Source organism: Stomoxys calcitrans, chromosome 1, assembly GCF_963082655.1.
Source record: "Stomoxys calcitrans chromosome 1, idStoCalc2.1, whole genome shotgun sequence".
Taxonomy (NCBI): Eukaryota; Metazoa; Arthropoda; class Insecta; order Diptera; family Muscidae; genus Stomoxys; species Stomoxys calcitrans.
In genome coordinates this window covers 123,228,393-123,245,822 of record NC_081552.1, presented here as the reverse complement: position 1 = coordinate 123,245,822, position 17,430 = coordinate 123,228,393, and the positions used below count along the sequence as shown (strand labels likewise).

The 17,430-nt window shown below is 40.1% G+C and overlaps 1 protein-coding gene across 11 annotated transcripts in view; it reads left to right on the top strand.

The window, feature by feature from the left end:
* LOC106094859 (uncharacterized) overlaps window positions 1-17,430 on the top strand; it is a 150,505-nt gene that overhangs the window by 76,638 nt on the left and 56,437 nt on the right. For 9 of the 11 annotated variants that reach the window (XM_059370869.1, XM_059370877.1, XM_059370879.1 and 6 more), the window contains one exon: window positions 9,241-11,120. In XM_059370869.1, coding sequence (XP_059226852.1) covers window positions 9,509-11,120 — 1,612 coding nt within the window. In that variant the 5' untranslated portion in view covers window positions 9,241-9,508. Of the gene's footprint in view, window positions 1-8,971; window positions 9,072-9,240; window positions 11,121-17,430 lie in introns of those variants that run through there. The other 2 variants (XM_059370875.1, XM_059370876.1) reach the window with 2 other exon arrangements.

Here is a 17,430-nt window from a genome sequence, read left to right as displayed (position 1 = left end):
GGATCAAGAATATATATAAAGAGTGATTTGTTAAGAGCTTGATAACTTTTTTTTTAAAAAAAACGCCTAAAATTTGCAAAATCTCATCGGTTCTTTATTTGAAACGTTAGATTGGTCCATGACATTTACTTTTTGAAGATAATTTCATTTAAATGTTGACCGCGGCTGCGTCTTAGGTGGTCCATTCGGAAAGTCCAATTATGGGCAACTTTTTCGAGCATTTCGGCCGGAATAGCCCGAATTTCTTCGGAAATGTTGTCTTCCAAAGCTGGAATAGTTGCTGGCTTATTTCTGTAGACTTTAGACTTGACGTAGCCCCACAAAAAATAGTCTAAAGGCGTCAAATCGCATGATCTTGGTGGCGAACTTACCGGTCCATTTCTTGAGATGAATTGTTCTCCGAAGTTTTCCCTCAAAATGGCCATAGAATCGCGAGCTGTGTGGCATGTAGCGCCATCTTGTTGAAACCACATGTCAACCAAGTTCAGTTCTTCCATTTTTGGCAACAAAAAGTTTGTTAGCATCGAACGATAGCGATCGCCATTCACCGTAACGTTGCGTCCAACAGCATCTTTGAAAAAATACGGTCCAATGATTCCACCAGCGTACAAACCACACCAAACAGTGCATTTTTCGGGATGCATGGGCAGTTCTTGAACGGCTTCTGGTTGCTCTTCACTCCAAATGCGGCAATTTTGCTTATTTACGTAGCCATTCAACCAGAAATGAGCCTCATCGCTGAACAAAATTTGTCGATAAAAAAGCGGATTTTCTGCCAACTTTTCTAGGGCCCATTCACTGAAAATTCGACGTTGTGGCAGATCGTTCGGCTTCAGTTCTTGCACGAGCTGTATTTTATACGGTTTTACACCAAGATCTTTGCGTAAAATCTTCCATGTGGTCGAATAACACAAACCCAATTGCTGCGAACGGCGACGAATGGACATTTCACGGTCTTCAGCAACACTCTCAGAAACAGACGCAATATTCTCTTCTGTACGCACTGTACGCATTCGTGTGGTTGGTTTAATGTCCAATAAAGTAAACTGAGTGCGAAACTTGGTCACAATCGCATTAATTGTTTGCTCACTTGGTCGATTATGTAGACCATAAATCGGACGTAAAGCGCGAAACACATTTCGAACCGAACACTGATTTTGGTAATAAAATTCAATGATTTGCAAGCGTTGCTCGTTAGTAAGTCTATTCATGATGAAATGTCAAAGCATACTGAGCATCTTTCTCTTTGACACCATGTCTGAAATCCCACGTGATCTGTCAAATACTAATGCATGAAAATCCTAACCTCAAAAAAATCACCCTTTATATACACTTTATTGGGTGTTAGACGAATATTTCGAGGTGTTACAAACGGAATGACTAGATTAGTATATGCCCACCCTATGGTGGTGGGTAAAATAATTTGCAAGCGTTGTTCGTTTGTAAGACGATGCATGGTTGAATTATAGATCAAACTGGAGATGTGTGACAGTGAGTCAAAACACGAAACGTGCATAAGCTGTTGAAACCAGTTTTCCCTAAAAGATAATAGCTAAAAATCACCCTTTATATAAGGATCCGAATCATCTATGCATAAGGGCCGAAAGGGACTTGCAGATGACATTCAATTGGACTAGAACCTCTTCACGTGTAAAACGAATGTGGGCCAATTTGACTCATTTCATTTCCCCGTGAGGTGGTGGTTAGGTTGAAAAGAGGGTGCAGATATTATTTCGCCCCATGCCACTATGGACAAACACCATAACCAGTAATCGGCTTGTTGTGCGCTCTATATATAAAAACAAGTAAAAACGTGCTAAGTTCGGCCGGGCCGAATCTTATATACCCTCCACCATGGATCGCATTTGTCGAGTTCTTTCCTGGCATCTCTTCTTAGGCAAAAAAGGATATAAGAAAAGAGTTGCTCTGCTATTAAAACGATATCAAGATATGGTCCGGTTCGGACCACAATTAAATTATATGTTGGAGACCTGTGTAAAATTTCAGCCAATTCGTATAAGAATTGCGTCCATTGGGGCTCACGAAGTAAAATAGAGAGAACGATTTATATGGGATCTGTATCGGGCTATAGAACGATTCAGACCATTATAAACACGTTTGTTGATGGTCATGAGAGGATCCGTCGTACAAAATTTCTGGCATATCGGATAATAATTGCGACCTCTAGGGGTCAAGAAGTCAAGATCCCAGATCGGTTTATATGGCAGCTATATCAGGTTATGAACCGATTTGAACCTTATTTGACACAGTTGTTGAAAGTAAAAATAAAATACGTCATGCAAAATTTCAGCCAAATCGGATAGGAATTGCGCCATCTAAAAGCTCAAGAAGTCAAGACCCAAGATCGGTTTATATGGCAGCTATATCAAAACATGGACCGATATGGCCCATTTACAATACCAACCGACCTACACTAATAAGAAGTATTTGTGCAAAATTTCAAGCGGCTAGCTTTACTCCTTCGAAAGTTAGCGTGCTTTCGACAGACAGACGGACGGACGGACGGACGGACGGACGGACGGACGGACGGACGGACGGACAGACGGACGGACATGGCTAGATCGACATAAAATTTCACGACGATCAAGAATATATATACTTTATGGGGTCTCAGACGAATATTTCGAGTAGTTACAAACAGAATGACGAAATTAGTATACCCCCCATCTTATGGTGGAGGGTATAATAAATAACCTCAAAAAAGAAAATCCTTAATTGTTTTCCAAGCCACTCCCCTAAGTTGGTTCATGTCTTGTATAGTGTGCCCACTTAAGTACCGATCTCTTTTAGCTGCGAAATCCGGGCAATGACAAAGAAAATGCTCCAACGTCACATTATCGTCCCCACATGCTATCACTTACCGCACCGATTTTGCAAAAGCTATACTGACCTCCTTCCTACTTCCTTTCAGTAATAGACTCGTCCTTTCACGATCCGGATCACCCATAGGAAAGAGTGAAAGAGCAGACGATTTGGCATTGAAGGACAGAAGGCTGCCATCAAATCGTTATTGTTTTGTTACTAAAACCAAAATAAAAAATCATTGAAAATAATTTTGTCTTATTGTATTTCAATTATTTATGTATATAATTAAAATTAACAATTTTTATACCCTCTACCATAGAATGGGGGGTATACTAATTTCGTCATTCTGTTTGTAACTACTGGAAATATTCGTCTGAGACCCCATAAGGTATATATATTCTTGATCGTCGTGAAATTTTATGTCGATCTAGCCATGTCCGTCCGTCCGTCTGTCGAAAGCACGCTAACTTTCGAAGGAGTAGAGCTAGCCGCTTGAAATTTTGCACAAATACTTTTTATTACTGAAGTCGGTTGGTATTGTAAATGGGCCATATCGGTCCATGTTTTGACATAGCTGCCATATAAACCGGTCTTGGGTCTTGACTTCTTGAGCCTCTAGAGGGCTCAATTCCCATCCGACTGAAATTTTGCGCATAGTGTTTTAGTATCACTTTTAACAACTGTGCTAAGTATGGTTCAAATCGGTCCATAACCTGGTATAGCTGTCATATAAACCGATCTTGGGTCTTGACTTCTTGAGCCTCTAGAGGGCGTAATTCTCATCCGATTTGACTGAAATTTTGCACATAGTGTTTTAGTACCACTTCTAACAACTGTATTAAGTATGGTTCAAATCGGTCCATAACCTGGTATAGCCGCCATATAAACCCATCTTCGGTCTTGACTGCTTGAGCCTCTAGAGGATGCAATTATTATCCGATTTGCCTGAAATATTGTACGACGGATTCTCTCATGACCATTAACATACGTGTTTATTATGCTCTGAATCGGTCTATGGCCCGATACAGCTCCCATATAAATCGATCTCTCTATTTTACTTCTTGAGCCACCAAAGGCCGCAATTCATATTCGAATTGGCTGACATTGTACACAGGTCTCCAACATATAATTTAATTGTGGTCTAAACCGGATCATATCTTGATATCGCTCTAATAGCAGAGGAAATCTTTTCTTATATCCTTTTTTGGCTAAGAAAAGATGCCGGGAAAAGAACTCGACAAATGCGATCCATGGTGGAGGGTATATAATATTCGGCCCGGCCGAACGCACGCTTTTACTTGTTTTGTTACACAGTGACCATCCACGATTCTTAGTATTCAACAATTAATTCAATATCTTTTGACTCTCAGAAGCGGGTTTAAGTGATTAAAACGACACAGCATCGTTTACCCCACAAGAGACTTTATAATGTTTTTGATATAGAGAACGTCCTTAGAGTTTTCACTATTACTATTTCGCCCACAATTGGTATTAAAACATTTTAATTAATAAAGCTTACATTTTATAATGGCTTCAATATTTTAAGTACAAAGATAAAAAAAAACTTTTGCCGCGGTGACACGACATGTGACACAATGAGACGCCGTCAATACGTAATAGCCCACTCGTCTGATATTAAATTGATACTAAATGGTATTAAAAATATTTGCCAATAACTCGAATAACACGACTATTTAAGCCAAATTTGGTCCAAATCGTTTCAGGTTTAGATTTAGCTCCCATACATACTTTACGCAAGAAAATAACTCGTTTCTCGTAAGGGAAATTTTCGACAAGTAAACATTTATTGTAAAAAACATTGGACTTTTTTTACGATGAAAGTACATGTTTTTGGGATAATTTTTTGGAAGAATTTTTGGCAATTATAAAGTTTTTTACCCTGACAAAACCTTTTATTCTTGATATGTAGACCATATTATTCGCGGTTTTAACTAGTTTTGAAAAAGGTTCCAAGTTCAAGTTAATGTTGTAATATAGTTTTAACTTAATAATTTGCCAAATATAAACAGATCTCAGATGGTAATTCAAACTTTTTATACCCTTCACCGACGGATGGGGATATATTCATTTTGTCATTCCGTTTGCAATACATCGAAATATCCATTTCCGACCCTATAAAGTATATATATTCTTGATCAGCGTAAAAATCTAAGACGATCTAGACATGTCCGTCCGTCTGTCCGTCTGTCTGTTGAAATCACGCTACAGTCTTCAAAAATAGAGATATTGAGCTGAAATTTTGCACAGGTTCTTTTTTTATCCATAAGCAGGTTAAGTTCGAAGATGGGCTATATCGGATTATATCTTGATATAGCCCCCATATAGACCGATCCGCCGATTTAGGGTCTTAGGCCAATAAAGGCCACATTTATTATCCGATTTTGCTGAAATTTGGGACAGTGAGTTGTCTTAGGCCCTTCGACATCCCTCGTCAATTTGGCTCAGATCGGTCCAGATTTGGATATAGCTGCCATATAGACCGATCCTCCAATTTAGGGTCTTAGGCCCATAAAAGCTACATTTATTATCCGATTTTGCTGAAATTCGGGACAGTGAGTTGTGTTAGGCCATTCGACATCCTCCGTCAATTTGGCTCAGATCGGTTTAGATTTGGATACAGCTGCCATATAGACCGATCCTCCGATTTAGGGTCATAGGCCCATAAAAGCTACATTTATTACCCGATTTTGCTGAAATTTGGGACAGTGAGTTGTGTTAGGCCCTTCGATGTCCTCCGTCAATACGGCTCAAATCGGTTCAGATTTGGATATAGCTGCGATATAGACCGATCCTCCGATTTAGGGTCAAAGACCCATAAAAGCTACATTTATTATCCGATTTTGCTGAAATTTGGGACAGTGAGTTGTGTTAGGCCCTTCGACATCGTCTGTCAATATGGATCAGATCGGTTCAGATTTAAATATAGCTGCCATATTGACCGATCCTCCAATTTAGGGTCTTAGGCCCATAAAAGCCACATTTATTATCCGATTTTGCTGAAATTCGGGACATTGAGTTGTGTTAGGCCATTCGACATCCCTCGTCAATTTGGCTCAGATCGGTCCAGATTTGGATATAGCTGCGATATAGACCGATCCGCCGATTTAGGGTCTTAGGCCAATAAAGGCCACATTTATTATCCGATTTTGCTGAAATTTGGGACAGTGAGTTGTCTTAGGCCCTTCAACACCCTCCGTCAATTTGGCTCAGATCGGTTTAGATTTGGATACAGCTGCCATATAGACCGATCTCTCTGTTTTAGGTTTTGGGGCCATAAAAAGCGCATTTATTGTCCGATGTTGCCGAAATTTGGGACAAAGAGTTAAGTTAAGCCCCTCCACATATTTCTTCAAGTTGGTCTAGATCGATCAAGATTTGCATATAGCTGCCATATAAACCGATTTCTCGATTTAAAGTCTTGGCCCCATAAAGGCGCATTTTTAATCCGATTGCGATTGAAATTTTACACTTAACGCCGTTTTACTTGTTCAGAGTTCTTTTTAATTTATTTCAATGTTATGATACACACTTATAAACACACTTATTAAAAATGTGTTTCGCATAACTCCAATAATGTTTTGTTTTATGATCTATTGCATTCGTTATGGTATACATCAAATAAAAATAAAAATTTAAATACCTACTTTGGGAAGGATATTCCTTTTTTGTGTGAATATTACGAAACAATTTATGTGTCTTCGAAATTCTTGTTGTGTTTTCTTGTACCTGGCAACCATTTGTCTGTTGCTCTTATGATTTTTTCATTGGATACATCAGCATCTAGGCGAAACTTTAAAAATTGTTACTTTCCGAGCTTACTATTCGTACTCGACCGAGCTCCTTAACATAATACAAGCTATATGCTCAGTCCCCAAAAAAAAAAAAAAAACAAGTAAAAGCGTGCTAAGTTCGGCCGGGCCGAATCTTATATACCCTCCACCATGGATCGCATTTGTCGAGTTCTTTTCCGGGCATCTCTTCTTTGGGAAAAAAGGATATAAGAGAAGATTTGCTCTGCTATTAGAGCGATATCAAGATATGGTCCGGTTTGGACCACAATTAAATTATATGTTGGAGGCCTGTGTAAAATGTCAGCTAATTCGAATAAGAATTGCGCCCTTTGGGGGCTCAAGAAGTAAAATAGAGAGATCGATTTATATGGGAGCTGTATCGGGCTATAGACCGATTCAGACCATAATAAACACGTATGTTGATGGTCATGAGAGAATCCGTCGTACAAAATTTCAGGCAAATCGGATAATAATTGCGCCCTCTAGAGGCTCAAGAAGTCAAGACCCAAGATCGGTTTATATGACAGCTATATCAGATTATAGACCGATTTGAACCATTCTTGGCATAGTTGTTGGATATCATAACAAAACACGTCGTGCAAAATTTCATTCCAATCGGACAAGAATTGCGCAGAGGCTAGAGGCTCAAGAAGTCAAGACCCAAGATCGGTTTATATGGCAGCTATATCAGGTTATGCACCGATTTAAACCATACTTGGCACAGTTGTTGGATATCATACCAAAACACGTCGTGCCAAAATTCATTCATATCGGATAAGAATTGCGCCCTCTAGAAGCTCAAGAAGTCAAGACCCAAGATCGGTTTATATGACAGCTATATCAGGTTATAGACCGATTTAAACCATTCTTGGCATAGTTGTTGGATATCATAACAAAACACGTCGTGCAAAATTTCATTCCAATCGGACAAGAATTGCGCAGAGGCTAGGGGCTCAAGAAGTCAAGACCCAAGATCGGTTTATATGGCAGCTATATCAGGTTATGCACCGATTTAAACCATACTTGGCACAGTTGTTGGATATCATACCAAAACACGTCGTGCCAAAATTCATTCATATCGGATAAGAATTGCGCCCTCTAGAGGCTCAAGAAGTCAAGACCCAAGATCGGTTTATATGACAGCTATATCAGGTTATGAACTGATTTGAACTATACTTGGCGCAGTTGTTGGATATCATAGCAAAACACGTCGTGCAAAGTTTCATTCCAATCGGATAAGAATTGCGCACTCTAGAGGCTCAAGAAGTCAAGACCCAAGATCGGTTTATATGGCAGCTATATCAAAACATGGACCGATATGGCCCATTTACAATACCAACCGACCTACACTAATAAGAAGTATTTGACCTACACTAATAAGACGTATTTGTGCAAAATTTCAAGCGGCTAGCTTTACTCCTTCGGAAGTTAGCGTGCTTTCGACAGACAGACGGACGGACGGACAGACGGACGGACATGGCTAGATCGACATAAAATGTCACGACGATCAAGAATATATATACTTTATGGGGTCTCAGACGAATATTTCGAGTAGTTACAAACAGAATGACGAAATTAGTATCTGTCGAAAGCACGCTAACTTCCGAAGGAGTAAAGCTAGCCGCTTGAAATTTTGCACAAATACTTCTTATTAGTGTAGGTCGGTTGGTATTGTAAATGGGCCATATCGGTCCATGTTTTGATATAGCTGCCATATAAACCGATCTTGGGTCTTGACTTCTTGAGCCTCTAGAGCGCGCAATTCTTATCCGATTGGGATGAAATTTTGCACTACGTGTTTTGTTATTATATCCAACAACTGTGCCAAGTATTGTTCAAATCGGTACATAACCTGATATAGCTGTCATATAAACAGATCTGGGGTCTTGACTTCTTGAGCTTCTAGAGGGCGCAATTCCTATCCGATTTGGCTGAAGGTTTGCATGACGTATTTAATTCTTACTTTCAACAACTATGTCAAATAAAGTTCAAATCGGTTCATAACCAGATATAGCTGCCATATAAACCGATCTGGGATCTTGACTTCTTGAGCCTCTAGGGGTCGCAATTATTATCCGATTTGCCTGAAATTTTGTACGACGGATCCTCTCATGACCATCAACATATGTGTTTATTATGGTCTGAATCGGTCTGTAGCCCGATACAGCTCCCATATAAATCGATCTCTCCATTTTTTTTCTTGTTAATTTTAAAAGTTTTCAGAATACAACTCCACCAAATATTCTACTATTTAATAGTTTTTTAATGATTTCAAATAACGGCAGACACAATTTCTACTTAACCCACATCTATTCTCTTAAACAAAAAACTGGTGCCAAAAGTTTTCAAAAGAACACATTAATTTATAGAAAGTGCAACAAAGACAATAATGTATACTGGTACCGATAAGAGACCATTGATTTGAACTTTTATGTGAGTTAAACAGTTCTTTTTAGTGTTTGTGGTTAGAAATTGTAATTACATTATATTCTATCATTGTTACAAATATTCTCTTTTGCTGTTTTAAAATAATAATTACTTTGTTTTCTCTTTATTAATTAATCAATGGATGGAAATGCGGCAAATTCTGAATGAAATAAAGAAAGGCAACATCAATTCAAGTAATGCAGAAAAAACGAATTCGGCTCACAAGAGAAAATGTGTTTGAACTTTCTACGCATGATCTCTTATGGATACGAATAGAAGAAGATTAAAAATGGAAAAATATATATCAATTGAACAAAATCACAGTGAAACAAAACGGAGAATTGCAAAGGATAAAACTAAAACATATAAAAAACTCTTTCGAAAAGTGGTGGCAACCAGAATGATAAAATAGTGACTTTAAATAAGTGCCAATAATAGGAAAAATGGATCCAGCTAATTTCGGTGGTGATAATTCCGGCACACAAAATATCCTTCCTGAAAATTCCTTACAAATGTATCACTGTTACAACCAGCCACAGTTGTTGTCTGGAATCACTACAAACAATTATGCCTTGTTTTCAAATACCTCTAAGAGCTTGAGAACTGTAGTAGAAAAAATTCAAGAAAGTAATTCGGAATCTGCCTTAAAACATTCCGGGGATTTGCAAATATGCAACATTCCCAATGTAACATCAGATATAAACTGCTGTCAGCCTTTAGGCTCCCCCAAAAATGAAGAGTGTCTTACATCGGGCGATGTTAGCAACGTACCATCATATGCTACGTTAACACCGCTGACGCCTCTACCACCCATATCAACCATGTCGGAGAAATTCTTATATGGAAATCATTTGAACGATGCCTGTGTTGTTGATACTTCAAGCATTGACAATATCAATAACGATATTATCGTTAACAGGACTCGCAGTGATCCCACAATAAGAAAAAATGCATATCTTTTGACAAAAACCGTGCACCATACGATATTTCCGCCGCAAAAACAGGCAGATCGCTCGTCAGACTATCAGGTGCACACGAATTCGGAGAATTCACAGAGTTTTAATGAGTTAGTGGATCCCGAATATTCTTCACAGGAAAAACTTCGTACCACAAATAGTGAAAAAGCCATCATTTCGGATACGCTACGGATTTTAGAGTTGAATGAACTTGTAACTGTGCAGTCATGCAAGAGCAAAAAATATGATAACAACTTCATTCAGAATAACTCGGTAATATCCGTGCCTTCATTTAACAAGATAGATGTTCGTGTTATGGAAGAGAAGATATTTATTCCTGACAAAGATACATGTTTCGATGACGAAAAGGGGGAGGACGATTCTTATAACGTTAAAAAACATTCAAATGATGACTGTACCAATTCAGCACTCTCCCAGAAATATAGTCTTGGAAAGACCAATAACGACCCAATGATGCCGATAGCAAACTCAAAGGATGAAACATTAACGATACCGAAGCTTGAAGAGGAAATCTCACTAAATGCAAGGAACCTGTCTTCGGCAAATGAACCCAAATTCGACATAGGTGAGCACGTTGTTGCGTGCCCTTACTCGGATCAACAAACAACTCGAAACTCACAAAAGCAGCAGGAGAATTTCAAAATATTTACCACGTGCAAAGAAAGCCGTAAAAAGTTTGACTATTCGCAACAGCGTTCTACCCAAAAACCAAGTTGTAACATAAAGACTGAAGGCGTAAGGGTCTCCTTATCGTGTAGGAATGATGTTGAGGAAATAGAAGAAATTAACACAAAGGACTTAGCGCAGCGGATTTCATCTGAGCTCAAACGTTACAGCATACCCCAAGCAATATTTGCACAAAGAGTTCTATGTCGTTCCCAAGGCACATTATCCGATCTTTTGAGGAATCCAAAGCCTTGGTCAAAGCTTAAATCTGGCCGCGAAACATTTCGACGAATGCTAAAATGGCTCCAAGAACCCGAGTTTCAGCGTATGTCTGCATTACGCATTGCAGCGGCTCAAGATCATAAAACCGGGGCGACTTCTAACTCTATGCACGACTGTAACGATATTACGGGTAAGTTTGTAACCATAAATAATGGCGTCTACAATTTCTATTCGCTACTCTACTACAGTCGCACAGGTTAGATTAGGATAGGTTGAAATGTGGATGCGGATATTAATCCATCCCATGCCACTATGGACATACACCTAAGCCAGTAATCGGCTTGTTGTGCGCTCTAAATACTAAAAAAGTAAACTCGGCAAAGAAAATCTAAGTTAGGAATTCCGTGCTGCTCACAGAATCCTTATTTGTTTTCCAAGCCACGCCCCTAAGTTGGTTTATGTCTGGTATTGTGCCCCCACCTAAGTGCCGGTATCTTAGCCGCGAAAGCCGGGCAATGGCATAAGAAATGCTCCAACGTCTCATAATTTTCCCCGCATTCTCTACACATGCTATCACTTGCCGCACCGATTTTGCATAAGTGAGCTCGTAGTCCTATGTGTCCCATTATGATACCAAAAGCTATACTGACCTCCTTCTTACTTCCTTTCAGTAATAACCTCGTCTTCTCACGATCTGCATCTCCCCATAGGATTTTCGCCGTCCTACCGACCGTTTCCCTGTACCACAGAGTTACATGCGCATTCGTCTACATTTGCTAGTAACACCTATAAGGATGGAAGATGGACCCATTGATGGCAATAACGATCGACTCAGGATGTGTGCTAAATGATAGCAATTCACTATGATGAGCTTTAAAAATGCTCTAGTGGTTATTATACCCTCCACCATAAGATGGGGGGTATACTAATTTCGTCATTCTGTTTGTAACTACTCGAAATATTCGTCTGAGACCCCATAAAGTATATATATTCTTGATCGTCGTGACATTTTATGTCGATCTAGCCATGTCCGTCCGTCTGTCCGTCCGTCCGTCCGTCCGTCTGTCTGTCGAAAGCACGCTAACTTCCGAAGGAGTTAAGCTAGCCGCTTGAAATTTTGCACAAATACTTCTTATTAGTGTAGGTCGGTTGGTATTGTAAATGGGCCATATCGGTCCATGTTTTGATATAGCTGCCATATAAACCGATCTTGGGTCTTGACTTCTTGAGCCTCTAGAGTGCGCAATTCTTATCCGATTGGAATGAAATTTTGCACGACGTGTTTTGTTATTATGTCCAACAATTGCGCGAAGTATGGTTCAAATCGGTTCATAACCTGATATAGCTGCCATATAAACCGATCTTGGGTCTTGACTTCTTGAGCCTCTATCGTGCGCAATTCTTATCCGATCAGAATGAAATTTTGCACGACGTGTTTTGTTATTATGTCCAACAGCTGTGCCAAGTATGGTTCAAATCGGTTCATAACCTGATATAGCTGCCATATAAACCGATCTTGGGTCTTGACTTTTTGAGCCTCTAGAGTGCGCAATTCTTATCCGATTGAAATGAAATTTTGCACGACGTGTTTTGTTATTATATCCAACAACTGTGCCAAGTATGGTTGAAATCGGTTCATAACCTGATATAGCTGCCATATAAACCGATCTTGGGTCTTGACTTCTTGAGCCTCTAGAGGGAACAATTCTTATCCGATTTGAATGAATTTATGCCCGAAGTATTTCGTTATGATATCCAACAACTGTGCCAAGTATGGTTGAAATCGGTCCATAACCTGATATAGCTGTCATACAAACAGATCTGGGGATTTGACTTCTTGAGCTTTTAGAGGGCGCAATTCCTATCCGATTTGGCTGAAATTTTGCATGACGTATTTTTTTTTTACTTTCAACAACTGTGTCAAATAAGGTTCAAATCGGTTCATAACCTGATATAGCTTCCATATAAACCGATCTGGGATCTTGACTTCTTCACCCTTAGAGGTCGCAATTATTATCCGATATGCCTGAAATTTTGTACGATGGATCCTCTCATGACCATCAACAAACGTATTTATTATGGTCTGAATCGGTCTATAGCCCGATACAGACCCCGTATAAATCGTTCTCTCTATTTTACTTCGTGAGCCCCAATGGGCGCAATTCTTATACGAATTGGCTGAAATTTTACACAGGTCTCCAACATATAATTTAATTGTGGTCCGAACCGGACCATATCTTGATATCGTTTTAATAGCAGAGCAACTCTTTTCTTATATCCTTTTCTGCCTAAGAAGAGATGCCGGGAAAAGAACTCGACACATGCGATCCATGGTGGAGGGTATATAAGATTCGGCCCGGCCGAACTTAGCACGCTTTTACTTGTTTTTTTTTTAACTGGGGAGAAAAAAAAGTTATATTTTACTGTGCCAAATGGTAACTTTCGCACTATAAAAATTTTTAACATTTCTGCCGAAGCAAAAACAAACCACACTATTAAAAATAATCAAAATTTATTGAGAATCACCCATAACTTGCTTAAAACTTTCACTACCGAGGACGACACCATCTGATGCACTGAATTTGATGTTACATCTAATTCTCCTGGACATTGTGGCTAGACAAATTGCTGCGACCACTTCCATGAGCTTAAAGGAGCTTCTCTTTGGTCAAGTGGAGGTTACGGACACTGTGTTATCCTTGATGCAATGTACGATGTTTCAGGCAGTGTGGATTACATCCTGTCTGACCCGCTTTTTGATAAAAAGTACTGTACCACTATTCCTGATAGAGCCGATTGGAACTACGATATCCCTGGATAGAGAAGCTACATAGACATCTATATGGATGGTTTCAAACAAGACGACCAGGTGGCCTTTGGGGTGTACTCTAACGATCTCGAACTGGTCATATCGAAAAGGTTACCCGACCACTGCATGGTGTATCAAGCGGAGATCCTTTCTATTAAGGAATGTGTGGAATGGCTAAGATACAATGTCATATTGACAATTGGCATAAATATCTTCTCAGACAGCCATTAAATCCTTGTAGAACGTATTTCTGAACACAAACATCGCCTTCGACTATCGCAGATCTATCAACGGGATGACTGAACAGTTCAAAATTCGCCTGTTCTGGGTGCCGGCCCATAGAGATATCCCAGGGAATTGTAAAGCAGACGAACTTGTGAGACTAAGAATTACTCTACACATTCCAGGGAAACTGGAATCTATGGGTATGCCCGAAGGCAACGAATGATAGATTGTCGCAAAGAGAGGGTCTGTGAGAATTACAAAACTATGTGTCCTAATCTATATTTGAAGAGGTCTACCGCATTGCTGTCACTGACTAGAACAGACGTCTCAGTCATTGTGTCCGACATGACAGGTTACTGTCTAATCGGAAAAAATGCTGACAGATTGAAGGTTGGCAGTAACGCATTTTGCAGAAGCTGTGAGGACAGCGATGAAGATGAGACTAAAAGTCTAATTTATACTTGCTGTCACTGACTAGAACAGACGTCTCAGTCATTGTGTCCGTCATGACAGGTCAGTGTCTAATCGGAAAAAATGCTGACGGACTGAAGGTAGCCAGTAACGCATTTTGCAGAAGCTGTAAGGACATCGAAGAAGATGAGTCTATAGAGCACCTTCTGTACCTGTATGATATAGCGGATGTGAGCATTAAACCTGGCCCACATATTAAACGATTATTTGGTTTGACTTTTTGAGTCCCTAGAAGCCTCAAATTTTATTCGATTGGCTTAAATTTGGCACAACGACTTCTGTTCTGACTGACTAACTGTTATAGCCCACATATAAGCCGATCTCCAGATTTGATATAACTTCTTGAGACCATAGAAGCCTCAATCAATACCCGATTTAAATTTTACAAAATAATTGAATAAAAGGTTTTCCAATAGTGACTTGACAGCTTTGAATTTAATTTCTGAGCGCATTCTTACACTAATTATGAACTTTCACTGTCATTTTATTCAGTAACCTCAATATTTCTATCATGGTAGAGTACACGAACAACGTCTGCAAATCATGAAAATATACTATCGAAATTTCGAGTCGGTTACCGCTACTTTAACTTTCTGTGCGAACTTCGATTTTTAAATATCTATAGGTTAGGTTATGTTGAAAGAAGGGTGCAGATATTAATCCGCCCATGCCACTTATGGACATACACCTAAGCCAGTAATCGGCTGGTTGGGCGCTCTAAAAACTATAAAGTAACCTCTAACAAGAACATTTTAAGGAATTCCGTGCTACTTACGAAATCCTAAATTGTTTTCAATACCACTCGCCTAAGTTGGTTCATATCTGGTATTGTGTCTCCACCTAAGTGCCGGTATCTGTTAGACGCGAATGCCGGGCAATGACAAAGGAAATGCTCCACCGTATCATCATCTTCCCCGCATGGCCTACACATGCAAACACTTACCGCACCGATTTTACCTAAGTGAGCTCGTAGTTCTATGTGTCCATTTATGATTCCAATAGCTATACTGACCTCCTTCTTGCTTCTTTTCAGTAATAGCCTCGTCTTCTCACGATCTGCATCCCCCCATAAGATTTTCACCGTCTTACCGACCGTTTCGCTGTTCCACAATGTTGCATGCGCATTCGTCGCCCACTCTCTTAACTCGGACTGCGTCGTCCTAAAAGGCTTCGGGTTAACCAAGTTTATTGACAGCAGTCCTCTGGCCTTTACCGCCAAATCGTCTGCCCTTTCATTTCCCAATACTCCGTTACGCCCCAGCACCCAAACGATGCGGATTTTGCCATCCTCAGAGAAGGCGTTAATCTCCTTCATACACTGTAAGACTTTTGGTGACCTTACTGTCCTGGTTGTTATTGCCCTTATGGCTAATTTACTGTCGGTAAAGATATTCACACTCGAAGTCCTCGCGTAATCACCACACCACTTCACGCATTCCGTGATCGCCCGGATCTCCGCCTGCAGGACCCTATTATGGTCCGGCAATCTAAAACTGATTTCAGTCCCTGGGTTCTCAATGTAAACCCCCAGGCGCACTCTGTCCTCTAGCTTTGATCCATCCTTGTAACATGATCTTCCAGATGGCAATACTAGGGTTCCGTCAATCCAAGACTGTGCCGATGGCAGCAATGCCTCGCACTCGACTACAAGGTTCATCTCTGGTATCCGATCAGAAACCTCTTCCTTTCCTTCCAGGTTTCCTATCGTCGTCTCGATTATATCGCGATGGTATGAGCTGCTCCCATCCTAAATCCATTCTCCCATCGCCTTAAGTCTAATAGTCGCAGTGCCTCACACTTATACTGTATGCCAATGGGTCGGATATCTAGAATAGTCTCCAGTGTCCTAGAGGGCGTGGTCCTCATCGCTCCGCTTATGACAAGACAACATGTTCTCTGAACCTGTTGTATGGTCCTTTTATTGCACTTTTTCTCCATAGCAGTCCACAAAACTAATGGGGCATAAGTAAGTATTGGTCTAATCACGCTCCTGTAGAGCCAGTGGACTATAATCGGATTCGGGCCCCATTTCGATCGTTTTAGTTTCTTTGCCTAGTCTAGTTTTCCGACTCTTTATAAATCGGTAATGGTTCCATCGTCGGGTCCCCGTTCGTTAAGCTGTATTGGGTTTCCATTCCCTGTACTGCCTGATGTTTCGGTACTAGGATCTTTGTCAATCTTAGTCTTCCAAATCTTAAGTAAATGGGCTTCTTGGGAGTACGTGATGGTACCATCACAGGCACCCTGTTCGTTGTATTGAGGCTCCAGTCGCTGCGCTGCCTAATATTTTAATATTAGGATCTTTACCTATCCCAGTATTCCGAATCTTGAGGTCGGTGATGGATCCGTCATCAGGTTCCTGTTGGTTAGGCAGTGTTGCGTCTCTCAACCTTGCACTGCCTAATATTTTAGTATTAGGATCTTTGCTTATCCTAGTCTTTCGAATATTGAGAGATGCCGTGATTGTCTTGTTGTCGGCCCCCTGTTTGTTGGGGGTTTACCCCTTTCCCAAAATACCCCATAAACAGCAATTATTTACTGGCCATCGCAATATGGGGCTCAAATAAAGGTATTTGGGAGTACAATTATTTATATAATTATTTAGAGCATGACCCCTTTCCCAAAACACCGCCAAAGGGAAAAAATTTTTCGACCATGCCAATATGTGGCTTAAATAAGGGTATTTGAGATTAGAAAACGAATTTGATAACCTATTTTGGGGCCATGTGTTAGGGGGACGCCTCATCCTGTAAACTCCTCTTAAGCCAATGGCAATATGGGTTTTAAATAAATGGTATTTGAGAGAAGAGTACGATGCTGATATTTTTTCAGGGCCAAGTATCTGTGGGACCACCTTCCCCCGAAAACACCACTAAATCAGACATCATGAGAATATCGGGCTGAAATGAAGTATTTAAAGAATGGAGTACACCTTACATCCAAACTTAAATTCGTAGACCAATTGCGATCATATGGGATTTAGATAAGGGCACTT